Source organism: Myotis davidii, unplaced genomic scaffold (assembly GCF_000327345.1).
Source record: "Myotis davidii unplaced genomic scaffold, ASM32734v1 scaffold188, whole genome shotgun sequence".
Classification (NCBI taxonomy): domain Eukaryota; kingdom Metazoa; phylum Chordata; class Mammalia; order Chiroptera; family Vespertilionidae; genus Myotis; species Myotis davidii.
In genome coordinates, this window is record NW_006299270.1 from 278,454 (window position 1) to 293,523 (window position 15,070).

Genomic DNA, 15,070 nt, shown 5'->3' on the forward strand with positions numbered 1-15,070 from the left:
AGGTACAGAGATAGAGATTCAGCACCTGCATGCAAAAATAGGCTCTAGTGGTGAGAATCAGAGAACTCCCTGCACCAGTGTGCCCAGGGCTGAAAGAGTCACATGAATTCGCTCTTCAAGTGGGAGATAGGAGAGTAACAGTAATAACAGCCAAATGTCTACTCAGTATACCACATGCTTTTTATCACATATTTTTTCCTCCATAAAACTTACAGGGAATAGCATCGACCTATGAACCAGGAGGTCATGGTTCCATTTCTGGTCAGTGAATATGCCCTGGTTGTGAGCTTAATCCCCAGTGGGGGGGCATGCAGGAGGCAACTGATCAATGATTCTCTCTCATCATCAATATTCCTCTCTCTCCATCTTCCTTCCTCTCTAAAAACAATAAAAAATCTATGTATATAAAAGCTTAAGCAACCAAACAACCAGAATGACTGGTTGCTATGACGCTCACTGACCACCAAGGAGAAGACACTCAACTCAGGAGCTGCCCCCTGGTGGTCAGTGAGCTCCTACAGCGGGAGTGCGAGCTCAGCTGACTGACCTGTCCTGGTGGCCCACCAGCCTGACAGCAGCCACTCACTCCCTCAGTAGTCCTGCAGGTCCAATCTCCTGAGAATGGGCCAGGCACTGATGGACTGGTGCCGCCAGCGTGATCTTGACAGCACCACAGGCCTCCTGGAAGTTGGCCTCCAGCACCACAGCCACTTTCCCTCCCTAGATGCTCCGCAAGGAAGACACAATATAAAAGTGGCTGCCAGGTGGCTCCCAACAACCAGTTCAAAAGTCAGGCAAGGACATCCTACCGCCAGCCAGGATGACCTATTACGTCCGGATCCACCACCCCCACTCCCTGAGACAGGTACCAGATGCAGGGCTCATGGCTGGCGAGCACCACTGTGGTGGTACGAGCCTCTCCCGATCAGGACTGACTGGGTGCAAGCTGCAGCAGGTGCAGAGGGGTAGGATGAACGGGAGTGGCAGGCAGGAGCAGTGGACATCATTGGACTGCCGGTTTGGGCCTGATCTCCACAGGCCATGCTGAGGGACCCTACCCATGCATAAATTCGTGCACCGGGCCTCGTGTGTGTGTGTGTGTGTGTGTGTGTGTGTGTGTGTGTGTGTGTGTGTAGAGGGAGAGAGAGAGAGAGAGAGAGAGACCTACATCTGCCTGACTTCAAAAGTACATTGTCCTAAGCATCAAGTGATACAACTCCCCAGTAAAGACTAGGACACATCTGTGTCTTGGAAGCTAAGGCACAGTTTGAGAAAAGTCAGGGGAGGTGCACTTCATTGTATTTATATTATTATATATCTTGAAGGAGAGTGGAACACCCGTGCTTTTACCTGAAGTTACGCTTATTTAGCAAGACTAACATAGCTGAGAAATGAAGAGTTACATTTGCTTCAGGACCACCTAGTTAACTTTGGCCATCTGTTCAGAATCTGACTCTCACTTTCAGTCTTCAGCTTCCGAATGAATCCTCAATTTACTAAGTTAATAATTTCCTCTCCCTTGTCTTGCTTTGCTACCATCATACTTACGCTGAGGAAAACAATGTTAATCATATGTTCGTTACATTTTTCTACATATAGTCAAACATATAGAAGAGTAATTACACATAAATCAGTCAGTATATAGCCTTGACTATATAATCAACCTTAGTTTCAAATAATAGTCACTATGTTCACTGCTCCAACCCCATAGAATCCTCACCAGTGGAACTAGATCACCTGCTTTTTTTTTTTTACATATAATGGAGGGTTGGCTATTTTGCCAACATGTTACTCCTGCACTGACCCAACATAAGGGTCAGTGGAATGACCTCATGAAGTGGTTTTCAACCTTAGCAATGCATCAGAATCACATAGGAAGCTTTAAATTTTTTCAATACTTTGTGATACCCCTGATCAATCAAATCAGAATCATAAGAGGTGGGATAATCTCAGGCATGAGTGCTTCTTCAAAGCTCCTCAGTAAAATCAGTGTGCAAATACATGAGAACTACTACAAAGCCAGACAGATCAAATTGCATATGGCCAGTCTGTTCTGACCATACAATTCCTTCCCCTCATTAAAAATTTGTTGATCAAAGTTACAACAATGAAATAGCTGTGATTGGTAGTTACTTCTGTCCCAATTTTGACCTGCCCTGACCTTCACAAACCAAACTAATTTTGCTACGTTGCAAAAAGAGCATTCCTGTGAGGTGATGGATGCAGCAGCTAAACTTATTGTCGAAATCATCTCACAATACATGCATATATCAATTTATGATGCTATACCTCTCAAACTTATACAGTGTTGTATGTCAATTATCTCAATAAACCTAGGGAGGAGTAAAATATATAAAATAAAATAAAAAATAAAAGAGAGAGAGGAAAGAAAGAGCCATCCAACTTAAGGTTGGTTCCAGCACCTTTGCCTCTGTATATTTGCTCAGGAAGTTCAGGTCATTTATCCAAAAGTTGCACAGGCTAATTTAATAAGAATCACTTTGGAGTTTGTGAAATTCACAGAATTTTTAGTCCTGCTCTCCTCCTCCCCGAAGTCATTCTGAATCTGTAGATCTTAGGTGTGAACTTTTAAGAGACTATTTGTATAAATATGATGTGAATGCTGGTTTGGAAACTACTCAATGAGGGAAGAAAAGTTATCCCGAATAAATACAAAACACAACCAAGGGAACCGGGAATTTGATTGTGTGTGTGTGTGTGTGTGTGAGAGAGAGAGAGAGAGAGAGTAATATCTCCCAGGAATTTTGAGTAGGAAGAGTGAAAGAGTGAGAGAGGAGAGAGAGAGAGAGAGAGAGAGAGAGAGAGAGAGAGAGAGAGAGAGAGAGAGAGAGAAAGAAAGAAAGAAAGAAAGAAAGAAAAGAAAGTTGAAATTCCTGGGGTATATCGTGTTTCATAAGCCAAGTTATCAGTAAGTAATAGGGATAAATTATTGTGATATAAGAGGTTCTCTGTAAAGGGGCTGCCAAGGAGAGCATGACAATGGCAAGGCAGTAGAAGAGGTCAATGAGCAATAAGGTCTGATCAAATTCCAGAGCCACTCCAAGGTGAGAAACATAAATGTTCTTTTCTTTTCTATTGATGTGAAAGTCAGAGTGTATGTGAGATCAGAATTAAAAGATACAAGATATCCCGGGGGTGTGGGGACCTGTACCTTCTTTATAGGAATAAGAAATAACCAACATAGATATTTTAATTATTAACAGCAGATATTTCAATGGTTAGAGATAGAGGAAGAAACTATGTTCACTGTGGGAAGCAAGAAAAACCCAAAAGTGTGGGGGTCAAAGGCACAGTTCTTGAGCTTTAGAAAATAAAATGATCTTTGTAAGAATGACAATGTCAGTAAGCTACTAAAGAGTAATGAAACAAATTAGTTTGTCAACCCATGTATATGTAACTTGTATTGCAGTCCTGTGTGAAAATTGGTAAAGCCTTGTCCACTTGAGCAATGACTAAATAATTATCTAAAATAAGTTGTGCTTAAGTATGTTTTATTTGAAATTCTTGCTAAATTTTCACAGTAGACTTTAATTCCTTTATTCTAGACTATCTGTTGGTACAGATATAAAATGTTGATTAGCTCACAATTTTAAATCTTTAGAGAATAGCAGGTTACTAGATGGTATGTATGAAGATAGTCTTTCAAAAGACGGTCAAAGTATTCTGAAATGCAACTAGCTTTGAAATTGGATCATATAAATTTTTCCAGTAAATTCTATATTTTTGTTCTAGCAAAATCAGTATCACAGAGTAGTTTACCATTCTCTTGAGCTTATACATAGCTGTGCAATTATATGAGAACATAAGAACCATATTTTTCATCAATATCCTCAAATCAGCAATTTTGTCCCAGAAAAACTCTTGACCTCTAAATTTATAATGTCTATCCTGTAATGTGCAAGGATATTGGTGAACTATGTCAGAGGAAAATTCTGAAAAATAAAAATTAATAGTTCTAATATCTTCATCTCTTCAATTTCTTAGAACTTTTCTCAATGAAATAAAATCTCAACTGTAAGAGAATAGAATTTGAAAAATAATTCCCAGATTACCACATGAGTAACCTCAACATTACTGATTTAAATAAATGAGGATATAAATGCTAAACGATGTGCTACTTCACCTAGATTACAAATGATCTAAATTTTAAAGATTATTAAAAGTGTATTTTCATAGGGAAATGGAGGAGGACGAGTTATTTTGTACTTGCAGGCTGATGTGTACCTGGTACACAATGTTACAGGCACTCAATTTGCTAAGATATTTCCAAATCATTTGGCATAGTGCTGCTGCCCAGAAACTAGAATCCCTACTTGGGGATCCCTCACCTTCTACATGATCCAGCAACTCTCACAGCAAGATCTCCTGGACCTTGGTCTAGGGCGATGGCCTGTGTCAGTTCTGACTGTTCATTCCTCACATAGCACCCCAGTGCACTTGTGGGTATGTAACAACAAAGCTAGACAAGAGTCCTTTATTTGAGAGAGGAAAGTCAGAAAAATGATTTTGCGACAGAACAATAGGGCCCTAGAACAGTTAATCCGCTAAGACTCTAGCAATAACCAGAACATCAGATCAGAAGGCATCAGACAATGAGGTGGAGAATGTTCTGTAGAGCAAGTTTATTTGCCTGATAGATTCAATACACAGTTGCTTTTAATATGTTTTTGGTTCTGGTAGGGTAGCTGTCTCCTTCCTCTCATGAACTTAACCATAAGTTTCTTACATTTTGGTGAATTTGGAAGAAGCCTATTAATCCAAGTCTTCAATCTTCACTAATGCAGCTGTCTTCTCACAAATCCAAGAAATTTCAGCACTGCAGCGGGAAGTATAAGTATTTCCTTCTTGAAAATAGGCACATCCTTGGGATCCATTGATCTGGGCATATTCTTTAGTATTAAATCTGGAAATTAATCCATTCAAAATTAATTATATATTTTTAAAAATTAAGTTATACATCAAATATTTTAAATTTGACCACAATTCAATGTTTTCCATTATTAAATAAATATCATATATCTGAATATTGAGAGACTTATGCTTCCACAACACAACAAGATCCCTGAAGCTGGCAGACATGAGTTCTTTATTTCAAGTTAATTATAATTCCATGTAGAATTGTTTAAGATGGATGCTTAAATTCTGTGTTGAGAATTTTTTTCCCTCCATTAACATGGTAGAAACTACCCAATCTACACTAATAAAAGAGAAATATGCAAATTGACCATACCTTTGCAATGCCCACCAGCCAATCAGGAGGGAGTATGCAAATTAATCTCATCACCTCCTTGTAGACTGACAGCAAGGAGGAGGCAGCTCCCAGCATGGCACAGTCTGTTTGGCTGTCACTGTGACAACCTGGGAGCAGGCAAGTGCAGCCCACAGGCAGCTCCCAGCACAGCCGGCTTGGCTGTCACCACAGGGACCTGGGAACAGGCAAGCCCGGCCCGCAGGCAGCATCCAGCATGGCCTGCTTGGCAATCGCTATGGTGTGCAGCAGGCAGGCCCCGCAGAGAGCAGAGAACCGTGGGGAGCGGGCCTAAGCCATCAGTAGGACATCCCCTGAGGGCTCCCAGATTGGAGAGGGTGCAGGTCAGGCTGAGGGACACACACACACACACACACACACACACACCCATGCATGCATTTCATGCACTGGGCCTCTAGTCTATATACATAAAAGGCTAAGTGACCAGCTGACTGGCTGACCAGCCCATAGATATGATGTGCCCTGACCACCAGGGAGCAGATGCTCAATGCAGGAGCTGCTTAGCAACAGCAGCTTTGCAGAGTGCTCTCTTGCACTCTGGGATCCCTCAGGGGAAGTTGGACTGCGGGTTTCAGCCTGATCCCTGCAGGCCAGGATGAGGAACCCCACTTGCTGGAGGGACCCTGCTCACTCTGAAGATGGCCTTCAAGCCCTGAGGCTACCCCAGGTGCAGCCAGCTGGGGAGGGACCATGGGAGGTTGGTTCCAGGGTGTGTCCAGCCCAACTCGCCCAGTTCTGCCCCACTGACCACCTTCTAATTAATTTCCTTTCAATGTGCACAAATCTGTGCACCAGGCCTCTAGTGCAGATTATATTAGAAGTACTAGATTTTCTTTAGTTTGGAACTTTATGAAGAAAAACAAACAAACAAATGAAATCACTTTCTGTGTATAAGTTGTTACATTTTACTATGCACAAGTATAATTTATATATATATATATATATGGAGGGCGAAAAGAGAACAAGACAAAGTTAAGAGAGAAGTGAATGTGGCCCTAGTATCAGTCCCCAGTTCCTCTGTTAAGGAATTGGTGATAAATAATGTCATTAGAAAATCATGCTCATCAGATTTAAATTTTCTGTGTGCTCCAATTCTCCCCCTCCCCCGAATGATCTGCCTTACACTGCAACGTTCTTTTCTTGCTTCAGAGCTGGACTTACCAAATTTTATTCCTAGTATGTGTGATTGCTCAGACTGGCCTTCCTCAGTAGGAAATGGCCGTGTGATCCTGAAGTTCGATCTTGCTATGCTGAGTGTGCCGCACTGGTTTATCAGACAGCTCAATCTCAGGGAACCAGTGTTCCCAGGCTCTGAAACTTGCTGTGGGGCCCCCTCCTCCATACTTCAATGAGATGTAAACGGGGGGGAGGGGCAGGAAAGATTAAAACTCTTTTGAGAAGAGGAACATATCTTCTTAAATTCCGAAATGGAAACAACTGAACTTGCCTGGTGTCATGGCACGCCTGTGAACCCTCAGTCTAGCGTCAGTCTCTCAGATTAATGTGTATTCATTTCATGCCCCATATTGCTCCATTTGCAGAGCAACTGTCTTTTTTGTGTGTGTTTGTTACTTTGCATGTGCTTTTTCCCATTCTTATCTCTGTGAAGCCAGATTAGTCAATTTAATGTAAGTAGTGGTGATTAGAGGGTGGGAAGATTGGTGTGGGATAGCAAAGTCCAGGACAAAACTTGGGGAAATGAATGAAGATAAAGTGTAACCAGGGAGAAAAGTATAAACATAGTGTTTGTTATTAAAAGAAGTCCATGAGTCACAATTGAAGCACAGTATCTTTGACAGAAAATGGGCACTTATAATTCGATTTAAGGAAACTTTGACAACATGCATTATTAAAGAGTGAAATAGGAGTTGACTAGATTAATAATTTGATAAGGATAGGGAGGTGAAAAAACCTGCTATGCCCAGAAAGATGCCACTGGTTGTAAGTTTCATCTAATATACAAATGCCATATGTTATATTAAAATACAAATGTGATTGTACCATTTGAATGTAGTTATGATGAGAGGTGTTCCTCAAAATATTTGGTTTTGTAGTCAGTCTGCTAAAAGAATTTTGTAAAACTATGTGCCCCTTGACATATTTTTAAGTTGACCTTTTTTTCATATCTTTTAATAGTTGCCAAAAATCATTTTTTCAAAATACTATATATTCTATAAATACTTTAAATATTTTTATTGAAACCATAAAGTGGCTCATGTTAATTCATGAAAAACATTTTATATATAATTTAATTGCAAGTCCCCATCATAAAATTAGTTGTTAAACTATTTAACCAATGTAGACTTACTTTTTGTTAGAAAATAGCTAACAATTGTTAAATTTAAATGTGTGTTAATGTATATTATTATAGAAAATACTAGAGGCCCAGTACATGAAATTCATACATGAGATGGGGGAGGGTGTCCCTCAGTCTGGCCTGCACCCTCTCCAATATGGGACCCCCTTGGGGGATGTCCGACTGCCGGTTTAGGCTGATCCCAGGGATTGGATCTAAACCAGCAGTTGGGCATCCCTCTCACAATCCATGACCAATAGCTCCTAACTGCTTGCCTGCCTGCTCACCCCTAACTGCCTTTGCCAACCTGATCACCTCAACTGCCCTCCCTGCCAGCCTGATTGCCGCCTAACTACTTGCTCCTCCACGCTGACCTGATTGCACCCCTAACTGCTTCCTCCCCTGCCATTGATTTTTAGAGAGGGTAGAGTGGGAATGAGAGAGAGAGAAACATCTATGTGAGAGACACATTGATTGGTTGCCTCTCACATGCACCCCAACTTGGGGCCCTAGGATCAAGCCTGAAACTGAGGAAGGTGCCTTTGATCAAGAATTGAACCCAAGACCTTTTTGGTTGGTGGGCTGATACTCTAACCACTGAGCAAAACTGGCTAGGGCATCAGTATTTGTTACTCAAGCTCTATTTTCTTTGTAGGTTGTACTCTTTTTTGTATCTAGATTTCTAATTCTTAAAATTAACTTTTTTTTGAGGTAGGTTAATTAATAACATGTTTCAGATGTACACTATTGTAATTTGAAATCTATATATACTATAGCATGCTCACCACCAAAATTAAAAAATAAGCAGATAATCTGATTAGCCATCTGTCCAAGGAAGACCTACAGAGGCCCAACAGGCAAATAAGAAAATGTTCAACATCACTAATTATGGAAATGAAAATCAGATCATTTTGACAATATCCCAATTCTTAGTGTTATTAGCTTGGATTTTTCCCAAATAGAGACTTACAAGGCTGGAGAGGGGCTAGAACCATCTTCCCACAGCCAACTTCTGCCAGATGGATTCCATGATAATCCCAACCAGAAGAAAGAAAGCTTGGGTAATGGTTGGGACTTCAGAAAATGCTGAGAAAGAGAAAAGGAAAAAATCTTATGTGAGAACCACATTTCCAGTTGCAGAAGTAAGATAGATGGGAACATACGTTAAAGTCATTTATTAATTCTCCTTCAAAATGTACTGAATTCTTACTGTGTGGATCAGAAATGCTATTTATTTGCTTTACCTTACATGGGCAATTTCTGTAACCAGGAAAGGAGATTCTGACCTTTTCCTCCAAGCTGTCTATCTTCACCAAGGTGGAGTTCTTGTCCATGCAGTTTTCTCTACTGTTACTCCAAGTTTTCTCTTCATTCGTTGCAAAATAATAGCAGCTGCTTTGGTGCCAGTGCCACATCTTAGGACAAGGATTGCATTTGTGATCTGAAAAAGAAATTGTACCTAGAAGTACACACTAAACAACTTTGGAGTGATTGGGGAAGGTTTTGGAAACAAAGCTACTTAACTTGATAATAGGGTTTGAGACCCAGCACCCTGAAAACATACTGTTGTAGGAGCCTTTGGAAATGAGATCACCCCAATTATGGGTTGAGGTAGTGGTGATTAAAATGATCTTTGCAGGGCTCAGTCTTCTAGCCTTAGAATGAATGATCTGTTCTACTTTTAACTTCTTATAACACCAGGATCCCCTAAAAATAGTTCATAAAGTGAGGGACTGAAGTATCCAAATCAGGGGTCCTCAGACTTTTTAAACAGGGGCCAGTTCACTGTCCCTCAGACCTTTGGAGGGCCGGACTAATAAAAAACTATGAACAAATTCCTATGCACACTGCACATATCTTATTTTGAAGTAAAAAAACAAAATGGGAACAAATACAATATTTGTATTTGCATGTGGCCCGCGGGCCATAGTTTGAGGACCCCTGATCCAAATTGATATCAGTTCATGATGCTTCCCCAAATTTGCCTCTGTTTCAAAAATATTAAATACTTTCATATCTTCCTTTGTCTTCTGTAAAATCAGTGTGATTTCATTAGTGGACTTTGGACAACACGACTCTCTCATACTCCCAGAGATGATGCACATAATTAACCTAAACTGAGACAATAGATTTGATCTGACAGGTCACCAGATCCTGATTACCTGAAGTGTGAATGACTAGCTCTTGACAGAGTTTTATGGCCATTTGTCCCTGCTTCTTCAATAGATTGGAGATCTGTGATTTGAGCAGTTCCTCCTCCGTGGGAAAGTTGCTGTAGTTGCTCAGCTGCTGGGATAAGTTATCTTGCTGGTGGTGGATGATTTTTTGAAGTTGACTCAAATTCTCTGAGTCTGAGTTAATGTCCTTAGACGTCTGCAAAACTCCAAGGCACAATAGTAAATAAGTTCAGACAGCCTCCCATTCTCATGTTAGCCATGGATAATTCTCTTAACACAGAAATATTTCTTACCTTGTTTAACATTTATTAGTAACTCCTCATAATGGAGGAATCTGCACCAGATGCCTTTCTATTTAAAATTGTTTAGAGCTCATTCTTATAACTTTATTTGTATTTACTTATTTTGTTCTTATATTAAAATAACAAATTGCTGATAATATAACTCTGACATTTCATCTAAAGTAGTGCCAGTCATTTTGCCATACACTTGTTGGAAATTTTGTCTTTTTCTTTTTGGAGTTGGTTCACATAATTGTTTTAATATGAACAGAGTCCTTTGGGGCAATGGCTCTCTCAAAGTATAATCTGCAGACAGCTTGTGTCGGAATCACTTGGGGTATTTGTGTGTGTGTGTGTGTGTGTGTGTGTGTGTGTGTGTGTTAAAAGGAAGATTTTAATGCCACTTCTGATCCTAGATCCATGAAAATATTCATTTTTGATAAACACTTTAGATGACTCACCAGAAGAATAAATTTAAGAGCCATTGCACTCAAAGCATTGCACTTTAATTGAGAAAAACTCTTCCTTCTATGGAGAACCAATGATTACATATTACATCTTCTTTTTTATTTTATTATTTTATTCTTTAATATATTTTTATTGATTTCAGAAAGGAAGGGAGAGGGAGAGAGAGATAGAAACATCAATGATGAGAGAGAATCATTGACTGGCTGCTTCCTGTATACCCCCTACTGGGGATTGAGCCTGCAACCCCAACCCAGGCATGTGCCCTTGATGGAATCAAAACCAGGACCCTTCAGTCCGCGGGCCGATGCTCTATCCACTAAACCAAACCAGGTAGGGTGCATCTTAATTTTTTTAAAACATACATGATTGCTAGGTGGGCTAAGGGGGTTATGGGGAACATCTGCAATAATGTAAATAACTTAAAAATAAAAATAAAACATACATCATTGTAGAAGATTAACTACTAAGCTTCATAATGATTGGCTGCTGAATAGTTGTCACTACTGCTAGAACATAATATTTCTTTTCAAAAGAGCAAGTTACATCATTAGCTTCTATTTGTATGTCCAAATAAGTATGTCTAAATCCTAATCATCCATGAGATTTTACACATATAAAAAGAAATGAAAGTATCAGAGGAAATATTGGTATCATTTAGCAAATAAACTTTCTTGACTGCAAGTCCCCTGAAATTGAATACTGTGCTCACTCACTACTCTACTCTGTTCATCACATACTTAACATCCTCCAAAGTGTGTATTCTCAGGATGATTTTGCTCTTGTTAGTTCAGGATTCCCTACCCAGAATAGCCCTGACTGCCCAAATGATGGGTCAGACTAAAAAGAATACTCTTTTTTCACTAATGTGCTTGGAAGTGGAGCTTCCATTATTGGAGGTGGTTCAACTTTCTTTTTTCTTTATATTTTTAAACATATTTGTATTGATTTCAGAGAGGAAGGGAGAGGGAGGGAGAGATAGAAACATCAATAATGAGTGAGAATCATTGATCAACAGGCTCCTGCACACCCCACACTGGAGATCAACTTGGGTATGTGCCCTGTCCCAGAATCTAACCGTGACTTCCTGGTTCATAGGTCAATGCTCAACCACTGAGCTATGCCTGCCCAGCTGGTTCAACCTTCTATCTACTGGCTAAGGAATATCAGGCAACTCTTCCTCTTTGTTTGTATCTCTTTGTCATTTATAGTAGTCAGGCTGTTGCTGCTGCTTAGCAGTATGTCTACTCTAGAAAGGTCTTACATGGGCAAATTAAGCCAGACTTGTACAAAGTCTTAGAGGCAAATAAAATGGTATGCTTTTCCTTGAACCCACTGTCCTTGGCTTTCTGTTTCTCACCACTGGAATAATAAGTGGATGTGTGTGTGTGTATGCAGAAAAGAGACTCCTTATTCCAACCAATAACTGAGAAATAAAAGTTGGCTTCCTAGTCCAGTCTAGCTTATCAAGAGAAAGCAATGGACTTAGGGGAAAGTCCTCATAATAATATTTTCCTTGTTGGTTTACCTTGGAGACAGGGAGAAGGAGAGATAGAAAGTAGCAGGAAGCATTAGAGTATTTAGGATGTAGCTCTTATCATATATCAAACCTGAATTCACACTTTACCATTGTGTTTCCTAATCATCTTTCTTGGGTTGGATGCAAGTATACTTACACATAATCCCCAAGGTCACAAGCCCGATCAGCAGCAACAGACAAAGGGTTAGCAGACTCAGGGCTGCCCAGCGCCATGTGTGGGACAGACCTGGAAACAATGAAGGAAGCCAACAGAGGGATGAACAAACAACTCCCTTGTGGGAGTTACATGTGGTTATTTTTCCCACAGCAGAAACTTTTTAAAATTACAAACCTCCACAAAACAAGTGTTACTATGGGTTTTATTTTTATCTATTACCCATTTTCTTTATCACCTATTAGATAATGAATGGATACTGAGTGAAAGAAGGAATGAATGTACAATCTAACTTACAAACCACAGAAAAGACGAGAAAGCTAGCAAATAATTCTTCAAAATTTGACATTCCATATACAAGGTGGGGCAAAAATATGTTTAAAAGTCTTTGTATGGAAAATAATACAATAATAAATAATAACACAGGAATAAACTTTGTGTTTCATGTACTCACAACTGTAAGCCTGCTTTTGCCCCACCCTGTATATATCACAAATGGTTCTCTTACCTCACTTTCCTAGTCCTCAATTCAGGATCTAATGGCATCTAGCCCAATATTTGAGAATGATTAATGTAATCTCCAGGTGCACTATTACATAAAGCGTATCCACTACTCCCTCGTTCTCAAGGATTAGAGTTAAACTTTTCTAAAAAATAATGTATAGCCATCTTTCTTAGAAAATGCAAAGCCTATTCCCATCTTCCTTTTTATATCAACCCCCTCTCAAACCACACACACACACAGACACTTAAGTTGAAAAAAAAAATAAATCTAAAGAAAAGAACATAACTTATATATTTTAGATGATGATTCAGGACAACAGCCTCAACTGTCAATGGATTTTTGAAAGTGAAGGATGTAGCCTGATATATTAAATTGGATTATTGACCACAAAGACCACCCTTTCTTTCAATCAGATATAAGGGAGTGAGTGAAAGGTTAGAACTGAGTCTGGCCTCCACCACATAACAGTTGCATGAACTTGGTTAAATCATTTAATTTTTTTCAGCCTCAGTTTTCTCAACATATTGGAAAAAGTACTAATATTACTTTATTTACTTCACAACTATATTTTAATAAAGATGTGATACACAGCAAGTAATATACTTTTTAAAATACTGTTATTATATATTCAACATTACTAATTATTCTGAGAATTCCAATTTCTTAATTTTTTAAAATACTATAAAACTGAAACTATCATCTATTTCTGACTCACCCATTCTCCAATTTTCCTGTTCAGTTTTTTATACCTTTGACAGGAAAAATTTCCTCTATCTTCTATGTTTTAGAAGCTTCTGATCTGCCTTCTAAAAGATGTCTCTGGCATCTCTCGCAAGGACTACATTTATAAAAGGACTGCATTTATAAAAAGTAACCTTTTAGTCCCCATTCTCTGGCATGTCTAATCAACATTTTTACTATAACACATGGCTTCACGAAACATAGTGATAACACACCATTTTTTCCTCAATATTGGGAACACTTATTCAACTAATATATTCCACCACTCTGTCTCTATTTCAAAGCTTTCTTCTCTTTGGTGTAGGTATCAAAGCCATACCTCAAAGCCTTGAACACCTGTCCATCCCCCAAGGTCAAGTTGCACTTTTCCTGAATCCTTACCTTTTTTCCTTAGGTTATTTCTATTCTGGTTATTTCCTGCTCCAACGGAATCCTGAAATGAAAGTGTCGCATAGGTCACTTCTTCAGACATTGTAGAAGAAAGCACTCCTGTAAATTGTGTAATTAATGTTTCAATGTCTTCAGGCCTGAACAAGATGTTCTTTCCAAGGCTTGGAGCTTTTATACAGGCACTCAACTGGCCCAAGACACATCCCACTGCAATCTATGTAAGGACAGAATGATAATCTGTTTTTCTGCAGAGAATGTGAGTGAAGTCAAATATTCTCCTTAGAAATCAGTATATTGTAGATTCCAAATGGTTCTTTCATTATTGTTTCATGCTATGAAGCAAAGAAGTGGTGTTTGGAATCAGTGAAGGAGTGGTGGTTTTATGCAGGAAATCCTATGATTCTCAAGCTTTCAATAAAGGGTCAGCTGTCCGCTTTACATGTGTTAAAGGTAAGGTAAGCTAATTCTGCATGGACACATTGGATGTGGTTTATACTCACCTATATTAGATATCAAGCAGATACACATACTAAAACAGGATGGAGTGTGTAGTCACATGTACTGAGAGCTGTATAGTTAAATACCACCCATACTTGGCTGATGTTTTAAGAAATTCAAGTGTGTGTGTGTGTGTGTGTGTGTGTGTGTGTGTAGGAAAGGTATTTCTAGGATATATACCAAAACGTTAAGAGAGAGAGAGAGAGAGAGAGAGAGAGAGAGACAGTTGGCAATGGGACATTGAGAAGAAATGGATAGCTATTAAAACTGTGTGTGAATGGAGTTCCCTTCTGGCATGGCTAACTTCCTATGGAAAATCTTCCTGCAAAAAGCAGCTAATATTCAGAAGAAGATTATCTTGAAAAAATAAAAACAATCATAAGAGCATTTTCTCTGTTTCACTGACCAAATATACAAAAACATTTACATCTGTATGCATGATAATATCATTTTCAACCATTTTCCATGGTTAAATTGCACAAACTCTTATCTATGTTCATTCCCATCTGTACATTGAAATCCATTCCATCTACCTACTCAAAGATTTTTTAACATAATTTTCTGCCTCTGGGATCATTATTTTTTCAGCTGGTTGACTCCTCTTAACTTATAAATATGTGATATCTTCTATTTTAAGAATAAGCAAAAAATATCGTGTTCATCCCCTTCACACACACTACCACTATCACCTCATTTCTCTAATCCTCTTAACAATAAAATGTTCAGAAGCTGC

General features: G+C 39.1%; 1 protein-coding gene across 1 annotated transcript; it reads right to left on the minus strand.

Moving 5' to 3' along the window:
- Nucleotides 1–4,773: 4,773 nt before the first annotated feature.
- CLEC12B (C-type lectin domain family 12 member B) lies at nt 4,774–13,921 on the minus strand. Its single transcript, XM_006774801.1, has 6 exons — nt 13,827–13,921; nt 12,186–12,280; nt 9,749–9,967; nt 8,873–9,027; nt 8,557–8,672; nt 4,774–4,924 (listed from the first exon to the last, which is right to left on the minus strand). The coding sequence occupies exons 1-6, from the start codon at nt 13,919–13,921 to the stop codon at nt 4,774–4,776; spliced, it is 831 nt and encodes a 276-aa protein (XP_006774864.1).
- Nucleotides 13,922–15,070: the final 1,149 nt, after the last annotated feature.